The 22611-nt window shown below is 36.1% G+C and overlaps 1 protein-coding gene across 7 annotated transcripts in view; it reads right to left on the reverse strand.

The window, feature by feature from the left end:
* IPO8 (importin 8) overlaps window positions 1-22611 on the reverse strand; it is a 52213-nt gene that overhangs the window by 24227 nt on the left and 5375 nt on the right. For 6 of the 7 annotated variants that reach the window (XR_004842505.1, XR_004842504.1, XR_004842506.1 and 3 more), the window contains exons 2-16: window positions 20526-20607; window positions 18259-18415; window positions 15822-15980; window positions 14698-14854; window positions 13492-13581; window positions 12587-12681; window positions 11990-12074; window positions 9348-9482; window positions 8955-9054; window positions 7180-7256; window positions 5798-5914; window positions 3413-3502; window positions 2579-2744; window positions 1815-1975; window positions 1253-1378 (exon numbers count right to left, since the gene is read on the reverse strand). Coding sequence is in view for 4 of the 7 variants with exons in the window: in XM_035898125.1 (XP_035754018.1) it covers window positions 1253-1378; window positions 1815-1975; window positions 2579-2744; window positions 3413-3502; window positions 5798-5914; window positions 7180-7256; window positions 8955-9054; window positions 9348-9482; window positions 11990-12074; window positions 12587-12681; window positions 13492-13581; window positions 14698-14854; window positions 15822-15980; window positions 18259-18415; window positions 20526-20607 (1797 nt within the window). In the remaining 3 variants the exon portion in view is untranslated. Of the gene's footprint in view, window positions 1-1252; window positions 1379-1814; window positions 1976-2578; window positions 2745-3412; window positions 3503-5797; window positions 5915-7179; window positions 7257-8954; window positions 9055-9347; window positions 9483-11989; window positions 12075-12586; window positions 12682-13491; window positions 13582-14697; window positions 14855-15821; window positions 15981-17269; window positions 17341-18258; window positions 18416-20525; window positions 20608-22611 lie in introns of those variants that run through there. The other variant, XM_035898126.1, reaches the window with a different exon arrangement.

Here is a 22611-nt window from a genome sequence, read left to right on the forward strand (position 1 = left end):
AGGAGAACTATATGGTCACATTATAAGTCTAATTAAAACCAGCAAATACAGACATTTCATGTTATTACCACAGATCATTCATTACAGACATAATCTTGCAGGATGCCAGGCTTTCCAGGCTTGTTTTAGCAAATGGATGTGACCACAGATTCATCCACTTACCTTCAAACACTTGACTCAAAAGTTATCATCCCCTAAACTCTCTCCATACTTAATGATGAAAGGGAAAGGAATTTCTAAGGAGTTTTCAGCCTCATATATAATTTCTATATCGTTTATATAACTTCTAAAATTATTTAAGATCTTGAGATGCAGAGCACTCTGCACAATATTTTAGTTTGTGCTTCACACAACAGAAAAACAAGCCGCTAAGTTTATACCAAAAATACCACGACCCCAAAGGTTTTCCTAGGCTAAAACCTGAAGATCCACTTCAGACTATCATTCCTGATGCTCAGCTTAGCTATCAGATTTCATTTTAGCTTTCAAGAGATGCAAGGGGTTCTTGTAAAGAACAAAAGAAGTTTCAAAATCCAAAGGAACACAATGGTCTTGCAAGAAAATAATTAGTATTTTAATTAATGTATTTTTAAAATTATAAGCTTCATAAAAAGATTTCACACTTGCAATGAAACATTCTCATTGTAAATCAAGGAAGCAAAACAATCTAGGACAAAGCACGTTTATGTCAACTGAGCTTAAAGTTACTGACTGACTTTGCCTCTCCAGTCAGTCACTGAACTCCTTTGTACCTCAGTCAGCCCAGGTGGTAGGAGCAGAAAGAATCTCTTTCTTCCCTGAATATGTGAAATGTAGACTTAACATTGCACCACAACTGGGAGACCAATTCCTAGGAATTCTGTCCAAGAAAATTGCTGGATAAACAATAAAATATGAGTCACCATTGTAAAAAAAATAGCCTTATGCGAAGTATTTCTCCCTAAAATCTGTTTCAACAGTCTGTAATACGATTATCCAATCAACTGTTTACCAGAATAAGGGCTAAGGATTTTACCCTCAGGATATAAACTCCCCTCAAAGTTGAGAGCTAAACGATTAAGAAATCACAAAAGTAAACTGGGTTTTAAATTAAAATTTGTCAGAGATCACTTAGTACTAATTCACCATCGTGCTATAGTAAATGAACATTCATCTCAACTCAAGTGATGCAACGTACAAAGAAGTGCTTCTTGTCATGAATGAAAGGCATGAGGGAACAGTAGGAGAAAAAAATGTATAAAAAAAATCTCACCTCCTTGTGATCTTCCACAACTGTCAGGATGGTGTCAATTGTGTGCAAGATGCCCATGGCCATGACCGTTTTGTCCTCTACTTCCTCATATTCCTCACTCTGAAGTACTTTACCAAATATTTCAGCCTATGAAAAAAACCCAACTAACTTGACATTCAAGACCAAACTCACATTTCCAATTCGCCATGCAAAACCAAGACAGCTAATGCAACAGCAGCAATGCCTTATCTGTAAGAGCTGTCAGTGCTGAAAAATATGCTCCTTACTTTTGAAAGGGGAATATAGAAAATTAAAAAATCCTCTATTTTTGGAAGTCTGGCTACGTTATGTCATTTGAAATGTTAAATAGTTAGAGCTCCTCTCATCAAAACCAGTGACAAAATTCAGTATCTTTGAAAGACCTATGTTTTAAAGATGCTTCATACAGAAAAATACTGTGAATACTATAGGTGGGCCTCTATAAAGGTGACTTAGACAGCATGCACTTCCAACAGTTCATTAAAAGTTTACCAAATTAGGCAAGCATTTCTGACTGGACTTTTATTTTACTATTGTCTCTTACCAGGTGTTGAGTCATGTCAACGGCGATAGTAGCTACTTCCTGACTGTACTCACAGATCATCTTCTGGATTACATTAGTAAGATCATCATTTTCCGTCTCTCTAACAATGTGCAAGAGCTCTTGCATAACTGGCCTCACATAAGGTTTTACATACTCCTTGGCTAAAAAAAACAATTGAAACTAGGTGAAATCAACTATCCATAAACACAAACACAAATACCTATTAGTTTTGAGATACTGTAACTGACTACTCTTGAAAAAAATAATTTTTTAAAGTTTAATTCACTAAAAAAAACCCCAAGCCCTAAAAACCTACGCAAGGCACTTTTGCAGCCCATAACTAGTAGACTAACAAGGTAAATAAATTGTACATTTAGCACATTCAATACTGAAACACCACCTACAACAAAAATCCACCGTTTTGGGGGAATACATGCCCCCATACATAGACCACATTGATTCTTAAACAGTACACACTATTTCCCTTCACTAAAGAAAAAGAAAGAGGGGTCCTATTTGGTTCATTAAAAGAAACATGTTGATTCTAACTTCTTTTGGGTAAAAACCTGAAGTCAGAATTCTGGGATGTATACAGTAACTAATGAGCAAGTAAAGCTATCTAAATATGATGAAATGTTCTCAAATCTATGTCTTTAAATGGTAGAAATGTTTAGATAAATCTGCACCAACCTCCTCATCTTCACAAAAAAAAACCCAAAAAACCCAAAACAGTGTATAACAACCGATGAATCTCTGTAGCATACCTTGCTCTTGGTTGCTGATTAACGTCTGAAGAGCTATGGCCGCTTCTACTTTGACAGGCATTTCCTTATCATCAATCAGGCTCTTCTTTGCCAACTCTACTGCGTTCCTCAAGTTTAGCTCATTGTGAAATTTCAAAGCACTGAATGAATGAAGTACCCAACAGGACTGTATGACGAAAAGAAAAGCAAGTTAGGGACTACTGCAATTTTTAGCATTTTTTTACCGATTCAAAAACAATGCTAGCTATCTCTCTGTTTGCATGCATTGCTTTTTCTTTCCTTAATTACAGTGTATTTATACAGTAAATGTAACACAGTTTTTGCACTCAATCAGTCCTTTATTTTCCTTTCCCAAATTCCTATAAATTCAGTATGTACATAATTGGCATTCATAGTTTTTGTCCTTCTGGGGTAAAAAATTCAGAACAGAAATTAAAGAAAATTAACTGTTTGTTTATGACTGATATGGGCATTCAGGGATTTTCTTCCAGCTACACTGAAACTGACATTATCTACCCTGTGGAAATCCTACCTATTCTTCTAGTTACTGAGATCTGCTAACAAAAAATGGTCACAGAAGGACCCCAACCACTGCTCAGATTCTCCAGTCTGATTGAAGAGGTAAACAATAATACAAACACAGACTTTCCATCAATTTATTTAACTGACAAATCATTCTTTAAATCAAAATGCTGAAAAATTACTGTACAAGGTTGTTATTTGAAATTTTACTGTGTAGTTGCTTTATTTCTTTCATTAACATTCAGAATGAAGTCAAACTGCAAAGGAAAGCATCACGGTAAATACTGAAATTGATATAACTGGTGAACTTACTCTAGCTCTGAGGTACCCCAGGTTAGACATGAACAATGGAAATACATGATTCTGTAACATCAGCTCCATTTGATCTTTGAAGACACTCTTCTGTTGGTGTAAATAAAAATGAATTTTGGAGACCATTCATTTTACATACTTCATTCTAGCCACTAATCCATTTCAACTATCAGCCGTGGGAAATACAATGATTTGCCTATGTAATAAAGGTATTCTGTCATGAAGAGATCTGGATCTCTTGAAATGAACAAACCTCATAAGCATATCAAGTTCAAAGCCAGATAAGTGAAAGAACCATACATATAATATTCAACTCAACATTACTTATTAAAATACTGTAAACTGGAATTTTCATATTCTTTAAGGCAATTGATTCCAGCCGATTTTTCTTAAAAATTAACTAGGATCAATAACCTAGTACCTCCATTCTTTCTACAAAGGAGTACATACATACTTGAAGATAAATATAAGCTTAGTATGAAACAGATCTGAGTTTCAAATGACCTACAGTTACTATAAGCATCAAAACTAATTATTTTACACAATACAACAATAACTCACATCTTTTTTTGTGAGTTTATTAATGGACTAAGATAACTTCTTTGTGATAGAAATCACCTTGGCTGGAGAAGGATATTCAATGAAGATTATGCTTCATTATTCCAACCTTGGCAAATCCTAAGATATTCACAGGAAGCCAGGACCACCAGCATGAAGACTTGGGACTTTCCTATCACCTATAGCCCCAGGAGATTAGAATAGATATATTCTGGGGACTGTGTTACCACCTAAAGGAATGATTCAGTGGCTAAGATACGAAGAGGGTGAAAGGGGACATTCAGTACAAAACGTATCTTAGGTGATCACACTTCTATCTCACCAATGCGTACATCATTTTTTCCCCACACAGATTCCTCAACCTTCAGAGAGTCAGATGAAGAACTGAGCAGAGTAAAAACACAGAGAAGGGAAAAGAATTTTCCCTTGTGCACACAGGTCAGAGGTTTGCATGCATTAAAGTGGAGCTGCTGCGGAGAGCCAGGTGGCTGAGGCAGGGTCATTGTGCCTATGAGCTCCTTACAATCTGTATCTCAGTCAGCTCACCAGCCAGAAAGCACTTACAAATTGAGTATTTTATGCAGAAACAGCTCATGGAATTTTTTAATCTGCCAAATCCCAAGCACAAGAAATTCAGGGTTGAGAGAGGTGTCTGCAGTGTTTGGGGGTTATTACTCTTTTATGAAGTATATTATAACCTCATGTTTCAAGACTGAAAATTTCAAATAGGAGCAGTATACTGGAATAAATGTTGGGTTTTTTTCCTCAGGACAGAGATAAATGGGTTTAGAAACCCCCAGTCAATATGAAAGGCTCCTCACAACACGAATAACATCCTCCTCTTTCACCGTTAGACTCCAGCATGAGGGAGGGCATTTACAATCCAACATAGTCTACAAAAATTCTGCAAAATGTTTCAGGTTTCCAGATCAGATCATGGATTGGTACATTGTTAAAAAATAGATGGTAAACATTGGTAAGATATTGCTTGTAACATGAAGACACATCCTGCACAGAGAGACAACTCACATAAAATAAAATAAATTACTTTATAAGGAAGCCTCCAGCACAAGGCCACCATTCTCATGCTAAAAGTGATAACTTCTTGGCAGTTAATTTTGACATGGAAAGAGGGCATACCTTGGACTCCACCGTCTACAAAAGCGTATGGGAAACTGCAATCAATATTACATTAGACAGCAACAATGCGATTAAATCTGTATTCAAATTCCAGAAAAATAACTCAAAATTCTGAAGATAACTGTCTATAAAAAATGGAGGAAGGATAAAAACCCTGTGCTCTTTCCAGTTATTTTCAAAACTCCCAACTGGCTGATGAAATAAGACTTAAAGCCACACATTGCAGGGTAAGAAAGCTGGAAAGCTAGACAAAACATTCCTGCAACATGTTAAGTAAACATTTTTCTGGAACCAGAAGCAGCCCACAATAGTGCAGGCTGTTGGGGGTTTTGCTAAAGAATCATAGGCAATGTTATTGATGGAATGCATGTTTGCTTTTTTAACACCCTTCCATTTTACTAGTAAAGCAGGAAAGGACCAAGGGACTGCTCTGTAGCAAACAAACAGAGCTTTGGAGAAACTTGAGAAGAAAAATCTGTGTACAAAATGGGAATATAAAAACCAAGAAAGAATGTTAATATTTTTAAAGAAACAAACCCTCAGATTCTTATTGCACAGTGCAATCTCTCTACAGACTTTATAAATATGGCTAAGGGCTAGCCATACTTTATAAGCTAAGACTTTTTTATTGGAAATGGCAGTTGACAATAAGAATTACAAACCTTTTTCACTTCTTTTCCCACTTACCTTCAGTAAAATATCTGCTAGTGACCCTATAACATGCAGAGCTCCATCTTTTTTCCTTGGATCAATATTTGGCTCTGTCAGAATCTGGTAGCAATATGCCATCATTTTTGGTAATACCTATGCAAGACAGAAAACACACAATCTCCTTTTGTCAAATTATCTTCATAGCATTGTTTAAGTTAAAAAATTCATATGACATTTTTAAGTAGAAATTTTATCTTGGTCAAAGCAACTGTGAGGTACTATGTGTAGCATCTCTCGTTAAAATTTAGAAGGTTCATTTTCCAATGTTTCAGCCAAACTTGTCAAAATTAAATTAAACTGCTTGAAATTTCACACTAGTAGTAGTAAATAAGGTATTTTTCTGTTGTCTCGAGGCAAATCAAAAAAAGTGATGAAAAGGCAAGAGGCTCAAACAGTTTTTTCCCCCGTAACTGCTCTTCTGGCTTGTCTCACACATATATAAATACATATGTGTGTGTATATGTATGTATGAACATACACATATTCAAGAACAGCTTGAACTAAAACCTCAAACTTATTTTAATCTATTGATTTTGCCAATAACTTCTAAAGTTGACTAGACTTAGAAAGGCTTCTTGGCAAAACCGATTATTTCATGTAATTTCCACACTCATTACCTGCTTTTCAGATATTATGTCATTTTGATGGTCTCAGTACAAATTATGAAAATGAGAAGGTCAGTGGGCAAGGACTGTTTTGGCAATAAAGAAGTAGATAGGTCATAGACTATTCCACCTGACATAAAGACTACACTCTTCTCTGAAAATTCATCTGAAAATGGAGCTCCATGTTTACTGGATATTAAAATGGTACCCAGAAAAAAGTTTGGGGTTTTAGCAAACTGACACATGCTTTCCAGGGCTTGGCCAGGTACTTTTAGACACATCACTGTAAGTATAGAAAGATCTACAGAAAAGTTATGTCCTCATTTAAAGAGCAGCTGTATGAAATTGGTTTCATTCATGCTAATTTCACTGCTGCCAACAGGATTTTAAATGGCATCAGTGAAAATTAATAAGGATCAGGTTCACTTTTCCCCCTGCTACAGTTTGGGAAGCTCAGAACAGCCATGACAGAGGCTGTTTGTGAACTTGAGAAAATACCAGCACATCTACTCCAACTCAGTTTGTATCCCGCAGGTTCATTTTAAAGCTGCAAGAGGAATCCACTTATTTATTTATTATACATACACACATATTTTAATTCTCCCAAAATTGACAGCTCTCAGCCAGGAAAGTGTTTGACTATGTATTAGCAAGTAGATTTTTCAAGACCAGCTTCCTGTAGCATCTTCAAATTTAAGGGAAAACAACATTATTAAGGAAACTTCAAATAATTAAAAACTGTTTGTTCCATACCTCTTTTCTCTTCTTCGCAGCAGTATAAAGGAGATTCTGTGCTGCTGTTGTAGTTGATGCATAATCCTCAAATACATCTAACAAATAAAAAAAAAAAAAAGGCAAAAAATATTTCCTTTTCTGAATTGGAAAGTAATAAAATTTTTATAAACCATCTTGTTTGTGGGATATCACAAAATCAGGATGAATATGTAACTTCAAACTGTTGACACTGTTGTCTTCACTTCATGGTTAAAGAGTCAGACCCAAGCTTATGTCCCATAGCTTACGAAAGCATTTACTTCTTGCCTTCCAAATCTACTGACCACTCATCATTCCCTTTATGAGGAATGTGTTATTTATTCATTAATTCTTTTGAGACCATGTATTTAAGTCATGAAAAATCCTGGCTTTTTTTAAATTAAAACCACTATAGGAAGAACAACAATACATTCCAGTACCGTCTGTATAGCATATGTACACATTTTTGCTTGATTTTATTAAAACCTCATGGGAAACTTTTTGTATGAAAAAAATACTTGGATCTGGGGTAGTTTTAAAGCTGCTGAAAGTTGAAGCTTTTTAGCTTCATTCACTACAAGTAAACCTCCCTTAATCCTATTGAAAATATAATTTATGTCTTGAAAAAAAAAATCTGTGCTGCCAAAGATGTTCTAATCCCAACACCCCTACACAAACTGAATTAAATAAAAAGATCTAAAAAGGTAATCTTAAAATGTGGTTAAAATTACACACTAACTTTTCCTGAGAACTTGAAGATAAAACATGATTAAGAAATACTACCAGACTACTGGAATTCTTTTTCCAAACCCAAATGTGCCTCACTAAACTTCAATTTAATATACTTTCATGCTTGTTTTTTTTTTACCTTCCACAATACAATTTAAATCTGTATTTAACTGTCTCAGCTACATATAAAAATAGGATTCACTACTTACACAGAAAGAACTGAATTAATATGCCAAAAATCAGCAACGTATTTGTACCTTAGTGATCAACGGTATATTGTGATCTATTTTTTGCGTAACAACTCTCCAAGTTTTTTTAACTATTCTATGAACATTTAAATTCTGTTTTCACGTATGCTACTCCCAAATCAACTAATTAAAAATTCCCAAATGCTACATATCTCTGTGGTGCCCAGCTTACTGGAGTTTTCCAGCTAAATTTGCTGTATTTTTAAAGTACCCTTTGCTTTTTCAATGACATGACTCCTTTAATAAAAGTAGTTATTCATAATATGGTCCTATGTGATATTCCCAAGATTTTGCACTCTGTCTTTTGAAAGAACACATATATCTAATTATCTTACAATTTAGTAATAATAATTGGCAAAAAAATTTTGAAGACATTAACAATTTTCAATAGGGAAAGCGCAAGTCAGGCCTCTTCTGGTCAAAGTGAGAGCTGCAAGAACTTGCAGACACCTGGCACATCTGCAATTCAGGATTCTGAAACTGGCATTAAAAAGCGAGCAAGCCCATCTATTTGCACTGAGCACATGTTAAGTAGAAAAAAAGAGAATCCTTTAGTTTAAAGCTACCAAAAACCCACTTGATCTGTCTTCTTTTAACTACAGATTGGTGAGATTTAAGTCCCCACTTGATCTGTCTTCTTCTTTTAACTACAGATTGGTGAGATTTAAGTAACAAATTTTCTTCTTCCTATTGCTCAGGACACTGGTGAAGACAGAGATGTCACAGTGGCCATGCTGTTAACTGGGACTATACAGTTATGATGAAAGCAGAAAATAAATGCTAAACACAAACATTTACCAAATTTCATGCGGATATATTCATATGGATCCTCTTGCCAGAGCTCTTCGTCCTCATCTTTGTAGCACATTAGAGAGAATATCACTTCTTCTGTTATACTCTAATATTAGAAAAGTCACATAAGTACACATAAAATCAAAATAAAGAACTTATGGAACAGAATCTTTAATTGAGTTAACAATATCTGCAATCAAAAATAGTCATAACACTGAAAAAAAACCCCCACATTCTTGTACAAATGCAATTTTTTTCCCAGAGCAATTGCTGCATGAAAGATTCGTGAAACCTTCTTTAAAACTGCAAAACTGGTGGGGTTTTGGGGTTGTTTTCTTTTAATTGCTCTGATGACATGCAGTGTTTCACAGTGTTTACGACTGGGTTTTATGCACTGACCTGTATGTGTGGCTTCATTTGCTTCCACGTTACAGAGTGAATAACCCCTTGGTTCAGATAATTTAACGTTTGCTGAAGAACACGTGGCGCAACATAGTCTTTTTGCCTGTATTGGTCTAAGATTCTTAAGAGAACCTAAAGAAATGACAAATTGACATTTTTAAATGAAGATGTCTCATGAACAGACATGCAGTGCTCCTCTTCAGTGAATGTACATGGACAGCAGAGGTTCTAGTTAGAAATCATTTAAATATTAAGGATCTAGTCCTGCAAACATTTATGTACATGTCTACCTTCATTACTAGCCCCACCACGTGATCACTTGGGATTGTAAACCAAAGATATACTTCAATATTCACAGGCTCACAGTTTACACAGGCCTCAGCAAATTTTTGAAATAGATAAGGAAAAGGTACAGTGAGATTTTCAATCTGATTGGCTTCTAAATCTGTTACTGGTGTCTGTGTTCATTTTTTAAGGACAGGCCCCTGAAGAAGACAAATTACTTTGGAAGAACAGTGGTAAGAATAGAAATACTAAATTAGAAAAGAAAAATAGGTTAGCACCTAAGTCTGTGAACCAGAAGAGATGCAAAACCCTTAACTCAACAATTACCTGTTGTAACCATCAGATAATATCATCTAGCATGCTATCACAAACTCTATCACACAAAGCTTCCCTAATATAAAGGCTTGGCCTACTAAGGAAAACCTACAGTACCAAGCCCCTAATCTGCACTAACAGCAGATGAACTATTAAGCATAAGTAAGTGTAAAGAATTGGCATGTACATGAGTAACAATAAAAATCAAGGGCAACGCACAACAAAATATTGAGTCATATATTTTCAGAAGGATGACTGTGCTTCATAATTCTTCATGACGTTATAATAAATCTTATTTTGAACATAACTCCTTCATTAGGAGTACTAAGTCTGAGCTTAAGTCTTTTATATGATATGCTCCTTGGGCAAGAATTGTCTATATCTCATATGGACTCTAGCATGATGTCAGCACTTAACAACTGATGAATAAGTAATGAAGGCTTAGTAATGGAATATTCACAACAGAATTCTTACTAACTCTGCAAGGAAATGTGACAAATCAGCATTTAAGAGCCAAAAATGGAAGAAATGTGCAGATTGTCCATTCCACTTATCTTGAAAGCTAAACTGCTCCCTCTGCTACATAGCCTAATCTCTTAGCAGACAAACTTTAAGTATTTCAAATGACAACTGCCCCTGGGAGTCTATTTTTCCACTCAGGAGTTAAACATTGCAAAGAGTTCAAAATAGGTATTTCCCTTTTCATTTAATACTTACAGCCTTACCACAACCATTCCTCTCTTTAGTTCTTAACATTTACTTATTTATGCAGAATTAATATGCTGATGGATAAACTATTCTGTTGTCAAACCAGATGAAGAAAATTAATTTTGTTTTGCAGACAATCCTGGTATTTTGAAATCTAGTTTAGATTTGAATTGAAGTAACAACAACAGCCTGGCACCCTGCATCAAAGGCACTGGAAATTTAAACTACGAAGCTTGCAGATGCCGTGTCAAGGTTATTTCATCTGGCAGCGTGCTGAGGAGCCACATATTCTGGAAATACATATTACCCAAACAACTGTCACTTGAAAAACAGCATTCCCAGGTGTTTTTCAAGGTTTACAGGCCAAAGGGAATCAAGAGCCCAGAATGATGAGCAGCAGAGCCTACTGCATTCCTCTGGCTTCTTAGGAGCCTGTTTGGAATATGTAACCCAAAAGCCTGGACAACCAAGAGCTCTAGCTGAGCCAAAAGCCTGGGAACCACTGTGCCTAGTCATCTAGTATATGGCAGGCTGAATGGGAAACAGGAGGAGCTGTGCCAAAAACATCTGATCTTGAGAGCCAGCAGTCTCAGGGCTTTCAGGCACCCAGTTGCTATAGCCATTCCACCAAGCCAGGCAGATGCTGAAAGCCTGGAAGCCCATGTTCCCAGGGGCCCACAGCTGAGCTGGCAGAAAAACACAGATAACTCTGACAGGAACTGCCTCTCTTCTATGCAACTTTATCAGAACTGAATTGTCTCCACAACACCACGTTAACCACAAATAATTAGCATTCCCCAACAAAAATAATTTCCTTGCAAACTGTGAATTTATCCTATATTTTCCTAAAATATGCTTTCCAGGTATAAAATAATGTTTATTGCTGTTCTCCAGACACTTTCTAATCTGCTTATATATTCCTGAAATAAAACAGTATCATTGGATTACTGTGCCGAAGTTATTTGCAGCAAAAGCACTTACTTAAGACTGGCCTGAAGATACACCCTTCTATGACATGAGGCCTCTGCATCAATATTTTTTTCTCTCAGCTACATCTAGAATGTTTACACATGACGATAATACCGTTTTATCAGCACTCGCCTTTTCTGAGGATTTTCCTGCAGGGTTTTTTTGAATTGCTGAAAATTTGTGTTATTATACCTCAGCTGTATGACACTGAGTTCTAAAGAACCTCTCAATCACTAAAAGGAAAACCTGCCTGACTGTTCATTTTTGTTTAAAGAATGAACTTCAATAAGAGCACACTGTTGAAAACAATACGTTTGTTCAGCCAAAATTATCTAATTCAGAAACAAATTAACTATACTTACCTGTTGTATGCCCACAGCGTACGTTTTTAAAAAAAACTCTGAGAATTCAAAGTATTCTTTAGTCACATTTCCAGGACTTCCATACCTTTAAAAAGAAGAGGACACAGATATTTACATTCTGAGAAGTCTACTGTGTCAGGAAACCACAGTACTTTCTAAAACACAAAGGACCGTGACTAGTCTTCCATCCCCAAAGGAATCCCTTCGCACAAGTTCCTTCTAAGCCATTATTTCCCAAATAATGCCCACTTCCCTTTTCTTTTCTTAGATTCTCAGAAGGTGCAATACTGTAGTCAAGTAAATATAGCCACCTTTTTGTCACAAGCTCTGTAACTTCCATATTTATGGATTTCTTTTCAGATCTTCCCCTGCCTTTATATTTGAGAATATAAGCACTTGTAGTTGGACATAGTAATAGAAAAATTTTAAAAATATATTTTTCCTGTGGGGCTAGTTTCTTGCCGTCTTAGAGAGTCAAATCATCTCACTGAGAGCTCAGACCAGTGGCTGAAAACTGCCTTGTCTAATTGTACCTTAAGTAAACATTACAGATTTGTAATCCCGACTTAGTTTTTAATCAGTTTGTTAGTTTGTTACCGTTCAAAAAGACGAGCTACTATATGCAATGCCCACTTCTTGCATTTCCACCACACCAGCTCTGGTCTATCATCTTCATCAATTTGCAAAGTCTCCTATAAGTAAATAAATTTATTTAAATTAGCTGTGTGTATTGTTGAGAGAAATGATGCTTTAAACATTCCTTGCTGAGTAAACTAATACAAATCCACAGCATTGACTAAAGCTTTGGGTCTGTTAACAGTTATATAACATTCAGGAACTTTCAAATATCTTAATTAGTCAATATAACTGTATATGTGCAATACTTGTACAATGCCTGTACTTTAATTTTCAAAATTACACATATTTAGAAAATGGAAACTCTCACATATACTTGAATACTACACAGTGGCGTGCACTCTGGCTTAAAAATTAAGCATGATACTAACTCCTCCAAATATATATACCCTAACGATATACTAATGCAAAAGCTATTAAAACAATGTTAAGGTTGTGAAATAAATTTCTAAAAAAGTTAGGAAATGCCAGTTAATGTTGTATACACACAAACAAAAATTTTATTACTATTTTTGTTTTGTTCTTCAAGAAATATGAAGGATGGATGAAAGAAAAAGAGGAATGGAGACAAATGATGGGTTTGTGATGAGCTTTTGATTCTTGTTTGAGAGAAACTGGCTAAAATATTTGGAAACTTCCAAAATATCCCAGACTGGAGTTTACATGGTGTCACTACCTCATACATTGAAATTCTGACAGTTTACACGATCTTCCTATGTTTCTGTCTGAAACACCACTTATTCCAGGGATAAGAATCTTAAATAGATGACATCTTAAAAAAAAAAACAATTAGAAAACCTTCAGACCGTCAGTTCCTCAAATGCCAACACACAAGCATGAGAGGACTTTATAAAACTACAACTTACCGGAGGTACATTTCTGTCAATGATAGTACGGAAGATCTCCATCCACTGAGTCATAGTCTGGTTATTCACCAACTGGAGTGGCAATGCATACTGAAATAAGAAAAAAACCCCACAGTCATGAAATACTAATTTTCTCTGAGAAAGGTAGAAGGTGTTTCTACAATAGTTACATTCTGAGGAAGATGAGGTTTTAAGTAAAATGAAAACTAATAAGGTTAATTAAGTTATTAAGTAGTTAATAAGTAGTATTTATACTAGTATATATATTTATACTAGTATATATACTAGTATAATAAGTTAATTAAGTAGTAAATACTACTCTAACTGCATCCTTCTTGGTAAAAGTTACAGAGGAATTTCTGAGCAGACACTATTTGAGGAAAGTTCCTTGGTCTGAGAACTTGCCAACTCTTTTTGTCACAATAGCCCAGCTGACTTTTAGAGACCACGGCAGTAGCTATACCGCAGGGCTTGGGGAAACCAATAGCATTTTAGTAAGTGAAATGTACTCCTAATTACTACCTAGCTACTCTCCAGTAAATCTTACTTCTCTACAAAATCCAAAGCAAAGTGTCTACTCAGGTAAGCCACTTACAAATAAAATAGGATCTCGGGGTCTTTTTAATCCTCCCCCCATCTAATAACAAACTATTTAACTTTTTAACCCCCACTAAGAATTTTCAGGCTGCCCCTTATGTAGGATCTGATTTTGTTTCTCATTCTCTAAAAGTACTTCCTCACCAAACTAATCCCTGTAAATACCAAACTCATCTCTGTAAAATGCATGTGTCTTGACAATTTGTCAGATCTTCAGATGAGAAACGCCACCTACTGAAGTGCACTACTTGACAATTATACTATCATACGCACTACTGACACTTTCAGAGGCCAACCAGCAGTCTAGATACCCACACAGTTTATATCTCATATGTGATTTTATAAAAATAAGAACATTTCTCCAGTAAGCTCACAGATAGGATGTGCAGAAGTACCTAGGTTCATTACAAATTTAACCTGGGGTATCATGTGACCAATTTTTAAGTAGAAAAATCTACAAAGATCCTATTTTTATAAAAGCTGTTTATTGTACATGAATTTTCCCATCCAAATTGGTTTTCTTATTCAATCACACCCATGAGTGTACTGAAGGGGGTCGTTGTGCCCAGCAAAGTAAAAGTTTCGGTTTTCCCCTACACGGATGCCAACCTGAACAAGAGCATAGAAGATTTTTAAGATTTGTTTCTGAAGCAGTACAGAGTAATGGGAGTTATCAGGCAGAAGCTGGATCATCTGCTGCTGAATCCGAGGCAAAAATATTTGCATTGCTGCTATGAGAGGATCTCGCTCCTCTGCTTTTTTGTATCTGCAAAGGAAACAAAAATGTTGGTCCGGGATCTACACACTGGAGATTCTAATGCCTATTCCCCACCAGCAATTTAGTTTCTGAATCCTAAAAAAATTAAAATCCTAAATTAAAATCCAGCACTAACTCTTCCACTCTCCCCTCCTCTAGCCTCCATCTCAACAATCTGTGCAAATTCTCTAACCTATAAACAGAGAAATGAAAAGCAATAAATGTTACCTTATATAAATGCAGATATCGTGAGGAAGAACTAAATGTTCTTTACTACTGAACTGACAGCTCAGAGGAGCAGGGACTTATTTCTCTGACATTCATACCAATGCCAAACCCAAGTTGGGTGCTGAACAAATAGGAGTGAACAGCAATTGAAAGGGAAAGACAATTCCTTTGTTTTGAAAAGATTCTCTTTCTCCATTTACATTTCTTTTGTGTGGTTTATACATATGTTTCTAACAACACATAATTGTGTTTTAAAAATGAGTGAGAGAGTACACTAGACTTCTCCTAACTTGTGCTTTGTGGATTTAGACTATCAGGAGGATGGTACAGGTAACAACATGCAATAGAAGTATATGACAACAGTACTGTATTCATGACACAGAATAAGAAAATAATTTGTATTCATATACCCAGCATTTGGGGAATCTTCAAACAAAAGAAGTTATAAACATTTAAGAATTTTTTCACAGATGGGTTAAACCAGATCAAAAGTACAAAGCCTCAAGCAAAAAATGTCAGTAAATTCATACAGATCATTGCTGGCATCTCTGCTTTCAATGCACTCATATGATATAAAGGTGATGAATAGTTTTCATTTATTTGCAGGAAAGGAAGCATATGACAATTATTATCCCATTTTCTATCCGAATTCCTTGTAGAACTGCCAGTGCTCATAAGAATGTCACTCTCAGTAATCAGCTGAGACTAATAATGCTGATTCCTCATCTACTGATGGACATCAACTTACTCGTAAGTCTTCACCAGCTGATACAGGCACAGGAGGCTCCCAAGCCAACTCCCACTGTTCTGAGACTGCAAGTAGTAGCCTATCTTGTCTACCACGGCTGTCCAATGACCAGGAAAGTCATGTTTAATGATAGCACGGAGGCACATTGTCAGCTGGGCTCTATGTCAGGAGGGAAAAAGAAATACATTATAAGTAAAAAAAGATCATGGCATAGTGTTTAATACTAAAGGATAGGTCCCAAATCTTGGTTTATTGGCCACAACATACATATTACATAAGTATCATACATATTTTCACAGCACTGAAAGAGTTCTGGGAAGTAGCAGAGGAAAAGCAAGAAAAAAAATAATCCCAGGGGATTTAACTTTAAGGAAGAAACTAATTTCAGAACATTTTAGCTACTTTTGTCCCTTCTTCCTCCCTCTCCACACCCATCAGGCAATATTTGAAAACAATTAATTGCTTATGAAACCAGCTAGCTTTGTACTTTGAAAATGAATGTTTATACTTCTACACGCTTATGAGGCTGAAAGCAACCACAAAAACACGAATTTGTACATTTTTTATTAAACAATATTGGATTGTGTTATGATCCAAGTCAGAGGCTCCTCATCAAATAAATAACAATTTTCCTGGGATCTTCTAGAAGAGCAATTCTCAACCTCCGAAGCATATGGCAGAGCCAATTAGGTAAAAACATCTTACCATTCCTCTCCCTCCACACACCTTAGATACCACTCACAAAGGTGAGGCAAGACAGGATTCTTAATTGACTAAAGTGAGGTGTGACTAAAAAAGCTGAGAGGCACTGAACTAGAAGCTGTAAACAAATATTCTTGGCTCCACTGAGGAATAATAATAATAAAAAAAAAAAGTCTGCAGAAAATATTGGTTCTTCTGTATTTAGTTTTCCTTGGGTATCCTCCTGCAGCCCATTACATAAGGAGCCACTAATACAAAGCAGTTCAATAAGGGGCCTTCCACCTATGGATCCCTTTTAGCTTTCTACAAACTTACCTTCCCCCTCAAGGCTTTGGAGCTTGTGCTCATTGCCAATTTGGTTCATCCTCCCTCCCCATTCTTACAAGCAAACAGTGAAAAATATCAGTATTACCACATCAGACGAGTTCCAGTGAAGTTTCTTTGACTTTTTTAACCTCTGACAAATCTACAAGTTTAGCCAGTATTTAGAAACCCTCTATTTTATTCCAGATGATTGTCCCAGGGTTTTCAACAATCCTTTTAGATGTAGGTTGTCATTGTAATGTCAGAGCATTTTGAATATCAGGTTATGAAATGATGCCTGAACTACTTTTCAAAAAACTCCTCAAACTTCCATTATTTTGTGTTCTTTTGTATAAACTTAGCCTTGATATTTATGACATGATGGCAGAGGAAACTACATGCCTTGATTACATTTATCACAGAAACAACACAAGCTTCCTTACCTTGTAGCACAACCTTGGCAAGGAGCAACTATCTCTTTCAGTGGGGAGTCTAGACATCTGTGTCAGAGCACATCAGAAAAGCTGAACTGGAAATTATGTTTTAGTTCATTTTCCTGCCTCAATGCAGGATCTAAGCAGTCCTGGCAGGTGTTTGTCTAATCTATTCATAAAGACTTCCAGTGACAGCAACACTATAGCAGGCTAATGCATTCTGGCGTTTCATTATTTTTTTGAAGTGTTTTCTCTAATCCTAATTTCAATCTACAGACAATCACTCCTACTCTGGATATGAATACTGAACAAAAAAAAAAAAAAAAAAAAAAAAAAAAGACATCTTTGGGCACCTAGCTAGTGGAGAGGAGGAGGAGAGAAGAGGAAGATTGTCTTCTGTTTTTCAAAGATTAACATCTATACACTATGGCCTAATCCCATCCTATCAGCCTCACTTGAATTAGAGTGGTGAACAACCATAGACTGTAGTATGTCTGTGAATCTTAACTATTCTTCCAGCAAAAAGAGAACAGCATTTCTTCATTCTTTTAACATCTTAAACCCAAGAATGCTAACACATATTTAAATACTGGGATTACACATAAAAACTGCAAAAGTAATTGAGGAAAAGGCTACTGGAGGGAAAAAAAAAAGATCTTGGGCAGCATTTTTCTGAATGGGTGATTCTGTATTGCAGATAGCCCTCTATACCATCTGCTCTAAATCAGCCAAATAGACAAGCTGTCACTACAGCAAGTGTTAGAAGACACTTTAAACTATACCATAAGAGGACAAATCACATCAGAGACCTCTTAGCCAAGTTAATACATTTCTGGAAAACAAGTGCATATAAATATGGTAAAACTAATTATTATTATTTTTTCAAAATAAGTACTTGCTTCATCTCCCAAGAAATTAAGTTTCTCACATTAACTACATCCAGATTGGTAGGTCCAACAACTTGAGCTATAGAAATATCTCTACAGAATATAAGGTACCTCACTAAGTCAGGAGAACGAATTATTCCTTCTACAATGTTATCACGAATCTGCTGACGATCATTTTCATGAATGTTGAATGGAAATATTGCTTCTCCAGGAGGTGGTTCACGGTCCGGCCAGTACTGTGTCACCATGTTCTTCAGGTAAATGGCAGCTAAGTATAAACATTGGGGAAATAATAATTTACTTCTAACACATCTTCACATTACTCTGTGCTCAACATGTAGTACAGTTGAAAGTAGAACAAAGAGTTGAAAAGATGACTGAAAACCACTGTGTGAATTCCTAACAATTACAGGCACCGAGCACAGCTGAGTCAGAAAACCATTTTTTTAATGATTCCACACAAGATCAGCCCAAGTGCCCAGTCCTAAACAGAACAGGATAGTATTCCAGTCAGCTTCTATTGGGGTACATTCTTTATTACAGCAGTCTTCCATATGGATATAATATTCCATCGTTCTAAATAAACAAACAAAAACCTAATTATCTGCATTTTTACTCATCCCTAAAACAACTACTCAAGCTCAGTAAGTGAAGTTTTGGAAGGCTTGTGTAAACAAATCATTGTGCACGCAGATGGGACACTCTGCTTGGGGCAATGCCCAGTATGAAACTGGCACATGGCCTACCTTCTATTCAGACAGAACTGTGTGTTGTCAATTCCCTAAGCTTTATCTCACTATTAGGATTTCCCATAATCCCTTAGAATTGTTCCCTTCTGTCTCACATGAAAAAACATGAAAAATAAAGTTAATCTTCAACTGAAAATAAAGCAGCATTTATGCCTCAGTACTAACATGCCTGTAGGCATTCTCTAGGAAACAGAGGAAACACGGTGTAAGACATTAAAGGAATGTTCTTAACAAACTCTTAGCCCCGTACTATTTTGGTTGATTACTAGCTAAGGTTTTAAACTGCAATAAGATATCCTTGGGTACACTAATTTTTCTTGATGATGACAAATTACATAGTATGAAAACATGTAAGTTGTAAAATATTTCATAGGAGCAAGAGGAAAAACAGCTTGTCATATGATGTCATATTCAGACAAGAGACAGGTCCAGGAAGACCAGCCCAAGACTTTAATTTACTTTATCCATAGATTTTGCTGTTATACAAATTCTTGGCTTTTAAAAAATTCACAGAGAAATTGTTGACATACAAATGTAATTTAAATGTGCTTTTCTATTTTATACCCCTACTCTGTAAAAAATAAAAAAATTAAACAGAAATTAAAAAAATTAATGTTCTATATACTTGTTTTTTTGTCCTGAATGATACTGAACTGAGAGATTAATTTACAAAAATGACCTTATGGAGTCTAGATTAAGCATCAAACTTCACTACAGAATGGTTTAACAATACCATTCAAAGTTGGATTATCTTTGAATAAATACAGGCCAGCATGACAAACAGCATCTGTCAGCATGCCCCAACGCACTCAGGGGATTAATAGGATCTGTACAAAAAACCCAATAATGCTTCTATGGGAAATGCTGTTCCATAGGATAAAAACAGAGCTGTGAATGAAACAGTATTCATCAATTTCTTGAAAAAGCTGAATATTTTCTTTATCTGTCAAAAACATTATACAGGAGTAGTTAAAATAGATCATGACAATTTCGAATCTGATCTTACACAAACGCATACCCTAAAGTTAACCACATCACCATACCTGAACTCATACACACAGCTGGGCAATCCTTCTAGACATGCTCAGACTATACACTTATAACCTACCAGTGATGTGACCTTCCTTCATATCTACTTTTGTGAGCGGACACCACAGATACTGACTAAGCCTATGTGGCTACCCTTGACCTAGGGAACTATGGGGTTTTTTTCATTTTTCAGAAACATTCATTTCTCCAGGAAAAGGGATTCAAATAGAGAAATGTATTCAAGTGAGATCCACTTTTTTTTTTTTTTTAATTCCCATTTGTCTTGGCATCACTACTTCTTAACCACCAGAAGAAAGAACACCTAAGGCTCCCTGGGTACTCAGTTTTGAGCAGAAATAATTCTTTTCATATCAGTATCACAGCAATCCAGTAGGGATCACTACAAACACAGGGAAGCCAACGCAGGACTCTACACTACACCCATGGTTTTATCTGACCTTCATGTAGGAAAGATAGATCCTTTTCACTTCCATATTCAGAACAAATGTGAACTTACATTGCAACAGCTCAATACTCTGTTGAAATAACTAACAGACTGACTTTCTACTGAAAGAAAATGAAACAAGGAATTTATCTCACCTGCTTGACGCACTGGAAATTCAACTTGATCTGATACTATGATTTGCAGTAGACTTGGAGCAAAATTGATGATCTTATAGGACTGAAATACATACAAAACACAGTTAGCAAATCACTATGTTTAAAGAAGACTGTATGACTGAAAGCTGAATAATAAATACAAACTAAGGATTTTGCAGTGTTCTTCGACTCTCCTCCTGAAGTATGAAAGGTTTTAGCACTTGGATTTACCCAGATCTGCAGCAATCCAAATAATTACTTGTAAAAGGCAAGCATATAACGGCACATGGGTGGAATAAGGAATGCGATAAAGCTCTCTATTAGTGATAATGAATATTTAAATAATTCTGAGAATGCATAATGTGAAGCACTACAGATCTGCCTTTGAATTATTTAACTTAGCCTCGTAAGTCAAATGGATATTGACAAGTTTCATCAATACATACCATTTATTTGCAAAATAGATAGTGGTATAATAGCAATACTGAATTTTGAAGAGATTAAGAAAACCATTTAGAACTATTTTCAAGTGTAGAAAGCACCTGCACTAGTCACACATTGTACAGCTATCTTTCAACAGACTAGACGTATAGTTCATCTTAACAGAAAAATAAAAATTGGGGAAATGCAGCAGAATAACCATTTTTAATTAAAATCATGTGTAGACAGATAGCATTTCAAAACCCACAGCCTTCCTGGGAACTTTTCAAACCCTACATCAGCCACGCAGCTGAAGAATTTCAAAGAGAAAACAATGCTCACTGAACTTTCTGAGCAAAGCATGCCAGATTTAAAAGATGTGAAAATCTGATAGCATTATACTGCTGTCATTCAACAGGGGTCCTCCAACGTGAAGAATCATTGACTCAGCATGGTGTAGTTACTGCTAAGCCTTGGCAACAGCAGTAGTTACTAGTAGGTCAGGTCTTTCATCACTTAGATCCATGTGCTTGACGTTCAAAGAGAGATGTTTCTTCGAGCTAGATGGCAGAAGCTTTATTTCACCTTTTATAGTATTTATTTCCAGCTAGATTATGCCCAGCAGTTCCGTGGTTGTTTCCAGAGCTGTGCTTTAACTACAACTATACTACATCTTCCCATAAACTTTGCCTCATTCAAAAGCTGTGAAGTAAGAGGTACATCCTGCTCTTCATGCACCCGGTTCCTTGATCTAACATTTTCATAATGAGGTAAACTTGCATTGCTTTCAGGATGCCAAAGTGTAACAGCTGTACCACAATGCTATCATTCAATAACTTTACCAAAACACTTAACTTTCTGGCCTTCATTTTACTCATTATAATGACAGTGTAATTCTAACCAGCTCTGTGCTCAGAGACTCATTTGGTGTTTATAGAGTAATCTCAGATCTCAGGTAAAAGCAGTAATGGCAAACTAAAAGCATACTCTCCTGCAATTCCTTTCCCTATAAACTTTAATTATCCATAAGCAATGCTCCAAATAAAGTAAAAGCTATAACAGACAGCACAATAACTCCATTTATCTACGGACATGCTGAAATACCAGCTTTCAACGTCAACAGGTTGAAGCATACTGGATTCCAAAGATCACCTTCTAATCAAGTATACTGGAGTACAAAGCTTGTGCTTCAGTCACTACGGGACGGAATCTGTACAATGTTGGTGGGTTCCGACCCACGGGGCTGCAGCAGCCTCCAGCACTCAACACCCAACTCCCAGGGACATAAGGAAAGCATGAGGAATCCCAGCAGCAGAGAAAAGCAAAAATATGCGTGAACTCTAATTGCCTTTTTTCTTCTAAGTAGTGCCAATATGCTGTCCTCAGTCCCAGCCTACAAACAGCTTTTACTACTAAAACCAGACTGGTTAGGAATGCAACCTTTTGGGGTTGTTTTGTTGTTGTTCTTTCCTGCAGTAATCCTACCAGTACCACATTTAGGGTGGACACAGTGTTAACAGTATAAATTATTTCCCTTTCTCTGTGCAAACAGCTTTTACTGAATCTACATGAAAGTCACCGCTACTCCAGGAAGCTTTATTGGTACCACTTGTGCTGGCGCACAACCGCTATCCCTGAAGTTTTGCCAGGATATAGACAAATATGG

Source organism: Egretta garzetta, unplaced genomic scaffold (genome assembly GCF_000687185.1).
Source record: "Egretta garzetta isolate BGI_Z169 unplaced genomic scaffold, ASM68718v1 scaffold427, whole genome shotgun sequence".
Lineage (NCBI taxonomy): Eukaryota > Metazoa > Chordata > Aves > Pelecaniformes > Ardeidae > Egretta > Egretta garzetta.